The sequence below is a fragment of the Eurypyga helias genome, unplaced genomic scaffold, assembly GCF_000690775.1.
Source record: "Eurypyga helias isolate BGI_N326 unplaced genomic scaffold, ASM69077v1 scaffold13311, whole genome shotgun sequence".
Classification (NCBI taxonomy): domain Eukaryota; kingdom Metazoa; phylum Chordata; class Aves; order Eurypygiformes; family Eurypygidae; genus Eurypyga; species Eurypyga helias.
In genome coordinates, this window is record NW_010232807.1 from 830 (window position 1) to 8,375 (window position 7,546).

General features: G+C 36.9%; 1 protein-coding gene across 1 annotated transcript; it reads left to right on the forward strand.

The window, feature by feature from the left end:
- Nucleotides 1–573: 573 nt before the first annotated feature.
- LOC104505055 (myosin-3) lies at nucleotides 574–7,539 on the forward strand (the record flags this gene model as incomplete). Its single annotated transcript, XM_010161520.1, has 13 exons — nucleotides 574–692; nucleotides 792–941; nucleotides 1,605–1,775; nucleotides 2,456–2,765; nucleotides 3,469–3,542; nucleotides 3,848–3,935; nucleotides 4,016–4,133; nucleotides 4,328–4,451; nucleotides 4,528–4,664; nucleotides 5,401–5,656; nucleotides 6,821–7,063; nucleotides 7,169–7,345; nucleotides 7,426–7,539. Coding segments are annotated over 13 exons (2,081 nt in total), but the record flags the coding sequence as incomplete, so codon positions are not given.
- Nucleotides 7,540–7,546: the final 7 nt, after the last annotated feature.

Genomic DNA, 7,546 nt, shown 5'->3' on the forward strand with positions numbered 1-7,546 from the left:
GAAGCAGCAAATTGGAAAGTGATGACAGAGTATATCCAGTGCTCTAGTGCTTGTATTTAGTAGTCTAGATTCAGACAAAATAACACCTGGAAAAGACCTGTGTGTGTGATAATTATCTTTAGGGAGAATCTTTTCCCGCTATGAAAGTTGCATGAGATCTCAGATTCATACTTTTGGCATAATACTTTATTAATATCTCTTTCTAATGACAGTCGAGTTCCACTGCCTACAGTTTTCAGTACAGTGTATTTCAAAATCAATCAGTTCCCTTTTCTATTTATTCAGAAATTATGATTGGTGTTATTTGCCATTTTCATGGCCCTTTGCCCTTTTTTCTTTCTAGTTACTTGTTTAAAAATTTTCATGTTCATTATAAAAGCATCTGGAAAAATCTTTACATGCATAAATAATTTAAATTAAATGGGAAAAAAATCAGCAAATCAGGAAAATTACAATATTTTAATGTACATGACTTAAAGTATATGTGTTTTCTGCAGAAACAATTCTGAACTACTACAAGATATGCTTCCTGGAGACCTAATATTCAAACCTGCTGTATGCTTATGTTCTTAGTTGCTGATAAGGCTGCCTACCTGATGGGTCTGAACTCCGCAGATCTGCTCAAAGCCCTCTGCTATCCCCGAGTCAAGGTTGGGAATGAATATGTGACCAAAGGTCAAACAGTGCAGCAGGTAAGAAACAAATGATGATAGAAAACAAATTATATTAATTTAAACCTTTGAACATCCTCTTTTACCCTGGATGGTAACTTTTCTTCTACTTTTCTTTAGGTATACAATTCAGTGGGTGCCCTGGCAAAGGCTGTCTTTGAGAAGATGTTCCTGTGGATGGTTGTTCGCATCAACCAACAGCTGGATACCAAGCAGCCCAGACAGTACTTCATTGGTGTCTTGGACATTGCTGGCTTTGAGATCTTTGATGTAAGAGGAGGATCTTCATACTAGTTTCATGAAAGAAACTGGAATAGTTTGGGTTTTTTTTCTTGTAGGTTTGTTTGTTTGTTTGTTGGGTTTGTTTTTTGTTTCTATTTTATTAGGGGTGTTTTTATTTATTGGATATTCCTCTCATTCTTATAGGAATGGCACTCTTCTGGTTCTCATAGTACGTGTTACCCACAAGAGCTGCATATTTTTACAGATGTCTGTTGTTGCATGCAGAAGTGATACTTGCTTTGAAAATTGATATGAAAATGCTGAACAATTGATAGGTAATAGCAGAGACAGATTTTAAGGAAGTTAAATTATGCCATCTGGTAGGAGGCTTTTGTTAATGTTGAAGCCAAGTTCCCTCTGAATGTTTGGGTACAGACAGTTTAGACAAATTTAAGCAGATGTAAAGATAGACCAGGACTAAGCTCTGCAACACTTTTCAGAGCTCAGAAATATATTGAGACAGTGCCAGGGCCTGAAAAGGTAGCTATGTTAGAGGATTAAACATGTCAGTCACCTGTGCAGTCCCATGACTAGAAAATCAGGGTCCCAATCACGGAAACCTTAATGGTTTGCAAATAAAACCTATTGGAAAATGGAAAGTGTTCCTGTAACTGAACTTTGCAAGTAAGTAAATCTCTTTGCATTCTGCAGTTCAACAGCCTGGAGCAGCTGTGCATCAACTTCACCAATGAGAAACTGCAACAGTTCTTCAACCACCACATGTTTGTGCTGGAGCAGGAGGAGTACAAGAAGGAGGGAATTGAATGGGAGTTTATTGACTTTGGGATGGACCTGGCTGCCTGCATTGAGCTCATTGAGAAGGTTCTTGGACCCTACATCCTTAATAGTTTTCCAGATGTATAATGTAAAAGGAATCTCCTATGTTCAAATTAGACAACTCTAATGTGTGACACTCACACTTAATGCATCACATAACATGATTTTTTCTGGGCTCCAAGCATTGCATACACATTTTCATTTGTCTGTTACTTCACTGCCTGTTTGATTCTTTTGTATAGTACATATGATTTACATGGGACAAAAATTTCATTCCTAGTCACTGTTGTGGAGGTCATACTCAAATGCATGTATATGTATTTTTTTAATGCATGCTGCGTATGTTTGCACTAAGTACCTTCTATTTTAATATATTTAAAGACTTTTTCCATCTTGTTTCCAAGAAAAAACATTTAGGAAGTGTAAACTCTTTACATCTGAATGCTATCATTTTCATTCATTTTGCTTTCCATCTTCAACTAACATGCACATAGTAAATTTTTCCATACCAGGTCTTTATTACATCACAACCCTGAAACTCATGGGTGAGCTTGTTTTCATATAACTGATAGTATATCCACTAACAAAATGTCCTTTCTGGAAAAACATAAGATTACACATACGAAGAGGATTTCTGTATAATTTTTATCTTACTTTCCTCTCTGTCATTCTCTCTGCTTCTTGCTTCCACACTTTCTTTCTTCATATGTTGCTATTTCTTCCAGCCTATGGGAATCTTCTCCATCCTGGAAGAGGAGTGCATGTTCCCCAAGGCAACTGACACCTCTTTCAAGAACAAGCTCTATGACCAGCATCTGGGCAAATCCAACAACTTCCAAAAGCCCAAGCCTGGAAAAGGCAAGGCTGAGGCCCACTTCTCCCTGGTGCACTATGCTGGCACAGTGGACTACAACATCACTGGATGGCTTGAGAAGAACAAGGATCCCTTAAATGAAACTGTTGTGGGGCTGTACCAGAAGTCATCCCTGAAGACTCTGGCCTTACTCTTTGCCTCTGTTGGTGGGGCAGAAGCAGGTGATTTCTTTGAAATCTATTCTACTATAATTTACAGCAAAAAAAATCTCACAATAATATTGTGCAATATTATTTACATTTCAAACATTGGAAACGTAAGCCCTCATATGTTTTCTGAAACTCAGTCACTCAGATTAATAAAGGATATTACATTTCTCTAGAGACCTTAATAGATCTGTAGGTTTTAAGACCAGACAGCTATAATACAACATTAACAGAGGCTGGGTGACAAACCAGATTTCTGCAATATGGGTCATTCCCAAGTAGTTCAGAAATACAATTGATTCTATCAGCATTCTGCTAAATTTAGGCATATTCTTAGATGTAAAGATATATAAAAAGTACATTTGGTTTTCACTAGCAATTTATTTAATTCCTTAAATACCTCATTATGCAAAATGTTATATTTTATTTCCTGTTTATATTTTCTTAACTTCAAATTGAAGTCAATAGATTTCATTCTGCTTTCATCTGAAAAAATTATCTCCCATAGTAACTTTAACACTGTATGCATTTGCAAATTTTGATCGTATTATTATATTTTCTAATTATTTTAAGATGAACATACAAAGTTCTTCAGATTCTAACTGTGTGCTTTTTGTTGTGGTTTTGTTTGTTTGTTTCTTTGTGGGGGTTTTTTGTTGTTGTTGGGTTTTTTGTTGTTGTTGTTGTTTGTTTGGGTTTTTTTAATATTATTGTTTAGAAAGTGGTGGTGGTGGCAAGAAGGGTGGCAAGAAGAAGGGTTCATCTTTCCAGACTGTCTCAGCTCTTTTCCGGGTACTGTAAAATAATTTTAAATTTTACAGAATTGTTAAAAAAAAAAAAAATATAGAATATTTAGTTCAGAAAAGCCGTAGATTGATCTAATACACAAAATTTTTATGTTCAGAAAGGATAAAGGCCCATACTTCTTATTAAAGGATTCTCATTGAATCCTATGAAGTACTTTTTCAGAGGTGCCCAGAAGTTCTGAAAAAAAACCCTAAAACTGATCATGGTTTTATTGCAGTGTTTTTACTCCATCTAATATTGGAATTATATAGGAGAATTTTTAAACCCAAGTCTTTGCTCTTGCTCTTAAGGAAAATCTAAACAAGCTGATGAGCAATCTGCGAAGTACACATCCCCATTTTGTGAGGTGCCTTATTCCTAATGAAACAAAAACACCTGGTAAGTTGTTCAAAGATGGGATAAATCTGTTCTTCTCCCTGCAGTACAATGAAGTACTAATTCACTATGTCATTTATTAGGTGCCATGGAACATGAGCTGGTGCTGCATCAGTTGCGGTGTAATGGTGTGCTAGAAGGGATTAGAATTTGCAGGAAAGGCTTTCCAAGCAGAATACTCTATGCAGACTTTAAACAGAGGTAAGATTCCATGTTATCCGTTCTCTACCATATCCACCAATGCTGAATAATCTGCATTTCCTATTTTTTTTAACTAATGTGGGAGTTATGAGAGGGGTTCATTGTACCCACCATTAGGCATAAAAAGTCAGTTGTCCAAGTTTGATTGAGCTTTCAGAAATCTGACCTTCTTCATATTCTACTTCCTCCCATAGGTACAAGGTGCTTAATGCAAGTGCCATCCCAGAAGGACAATTCATTGATAGCAAGAAGGCTTCTGAGAAGCTCCTTGGATCCATTGATGTGGACCACACCCAGTACAAGTTTGGTCACACTAAGGTAAAAGGGCTGCTCCACTGATGTACTGTATTTGCAATACCTGACAATTATATATTACAACATTCTCTTTCTCAAGGTATTCTTCAAGGCCGGGCTGCTGGGACTACTGGAGGAGATGAGAGATGACAAGCTGGCACAGCTCATCACCCGCACACAGGCTATGTGCAGGGGCTATCTGATGAGAGTGGAGTTCAAGAAAATGATGGAGAGGAGGTAGATAGTTATACTTATTTGGTCTGCTTGTCAATTGTCATCAGATACCAATAACAACAACAAAACTGAAAATAAGATGCTTCTTGCCAAATCTCATTTATTTCTTACTAATTCACTTTTACCAATATAGATGTATTGGGGAGTATATCCTGGCAGGAGATGAAGCAGTATAAAATCCCAGTTTAGGACAAAAAAACCCCTCCAAACACCACCATTATATCACCCTTTGTATTTATTTTTGCTAAATTCAGTAAATAGCTACATTTCATATATATGTCCAGAAAACAGATGTCTAGTCTAAGCTAATTATTTTAGGTTACCATTACAATAAGAGGTGAAAAACATATAGTTCTAGCACAAGAGAAGTATCCTCTTTCCTTAGATAACTTTCATGAAAGGGACCAAGTCATCTTCTGGAGGTGTTCTTTTTCTTTGGCCATGAAAGTCAGCCAAATATCTGGATCTCAAAACTGTCCATACAGCTTGACAATCTACATAACACTAGGGATTTTTAATCAGGGATATATATTTTTAAAATACATTAAATATACTAGGTATTATTAACAGATACATTTCATGATATGTAAAAAATATTTTATATACACACAGTTATATAGAATTACAACTATAAAGTATAAGATGTGGTATTCATGTTAGACATATTAATATGTACAATTAAGTATGTATTATGAATTTTAAAAATATGTAATATAATGTATTTTTAATTACCATTCAGAGAGTCCATTTTCTGTATCCAGTACAATATTCGTGCATTCATGAATGTCAAGCACTGGCCCTGGATGAAGCTGTTTTTCAAGATCAAGCCCTTGCTGAAGAGTGCAGAATCTGAGAAGGAGATGGCCAACATGAAAGGGGAGTTTGAGAAAACCAAGGAAGAGCTCGCAAAGTCTGAGGCAAAAAGGAAGGAGCTGGAGGAGAAAATGGTTTCTTTGCTGCAGGAGAAAAACGATCTGCAGCTCCAAGTGCAGGCGGTGAGTATTGCTAATGTTCGTGACTTGTGATGTCCTGTGTAAAATGATCCCAAATGTCTCAGTAACAGACATATTGTCCCAAAACTGTATTTATTCTAAAATCATACACATATTTTATAAAATAAAAACAAAACCATGTAGAAAAGCTAAGCTGAAATCTATAAATCTTAATAAATTTGAAAGGAATTATTGCAGCTGGTTCATTACGCATTTAAATCAAGACAGAGGTAAGCAATTTCCACTTAGCAAATTACAGTATGACATTCTAAATCATACCTGGCAATGTACAGCAGCAATTATCCTGTCTTTATAAAACTTCATAGACAAAATATTTTTGTTATGTTATCTTTTGATCAGTGAAGGTAGTCTGGAGGTCCTATTAGCACCTTCTTTTTGGAGAATCACAAGTGGATTCAGGTGAAGTGTGAGGGGCTGAAAGTGTCAGGCATTCCTCTAGCAGTTATGGTCCCTGTCTCCTCAGGAAAAACAGCAACTAAAGTGGAGTCCTTCCATTTTTCATTGCAATTAATAAGGTAGCAACAATAATCCCCTTACAACTGTCTTTACCAGCAAGGATTAGGATTCCTCTGACCCCATTTGAAGTCAACAGTCTAAAAACCTACATCTGAGCTAGTGGACTCAAGTTCTCTTCAAATTCAGCAACATGAAACTCATCCTTTTAGACCATGATATAATTAATCTTTTTTTTTTTTTTTTGAATACACTGCATCTTGATTTCATGGAAAATTTCAAAATCTACAGGAAACAAATCCAAACATAGCTATGTTGCTAAGATACAGAACACCTTCTGCCTAGGTGGTATCATTCCTCTTCACTAGAACAAAGGAAAATAACAAGAAGTTTGTAGAAAATAAAGATTACTTCTTACTACCATGCATCCTAGAATGCATATAAATTCAGGTAATTTATACTGCTGTGGTAAACACCAGCCTTCCTGCCAAAGTTTTCCTCTTGACTACAAAAGCTAGAAACATGTCTAAATCAAGTATTCCCTTTAAAACTGATATTAACACAAAATTTTGCAAAAAGTAGAAATTAAATTCATGTTTAGTAAAAGTTTTGGGACAGTTATAATAAGCTTTTCTTAACTGAATGTTGGAGTTCTTAGCATCCACGTTTTAAACACTATACACTCTTGTGTAGGAAGCTGATGGTCTGGCTGATGCTGAGGAAAGATGTGACCAGCTCATCAAAACCAAAATCCAGCTGGAAGCCAAAATTAAGGAGGTGACTGAAAGGGCTGAGGATGAGGAGGAAATTAATGCTGAGCTCACAGCCAAGAAAAGGAAACTGGAGGATGAGTGTTCAGAGCTGAAGAAAGACATTGATGACCTGGAATTAACGTTAGCCAAGGTTGAGAAGGAAAAACATGCCACTGAAAACAAGGTATAAGGCAGAGCCTGTCACTTGCGCTCCAGAAAACAGCACTGTGTTGTTACAGGACTTCTGTATCCACTTCCTTTATTTACACTTTCTCCCTTCTTCTCAAAGGTGAAAAACCTCACAGAGGAAATGGCAGCCCTGGACGAGAACATTGCCAAGCTGACCAAAGAGAAGAAAGCCCTCCAAGAGGCACATCAGCAGACACTCGATGACCTGCAGGCCGAAGAGGACAAAGTCAATACACTGACCAAGGCTAAGACCAAGCTGGAGCAGCAAGTGGACGATGTAAGCACACAGGCATATGGCAAGAACAGGTATGGATTTAGATGTGGCTGGCAGAGCACTGATGATCGTTGTCTGTTTAGCTGGAAGGGTCCCTGGAGCAAGAGAAGAAACTGCGCATGGACCTTGAGAGAGCTAAGAGGAAACTTGAAGGAGACCTGAAGATGCACCAGGAATCTATAATGGATTTGGAAAATGATAAGC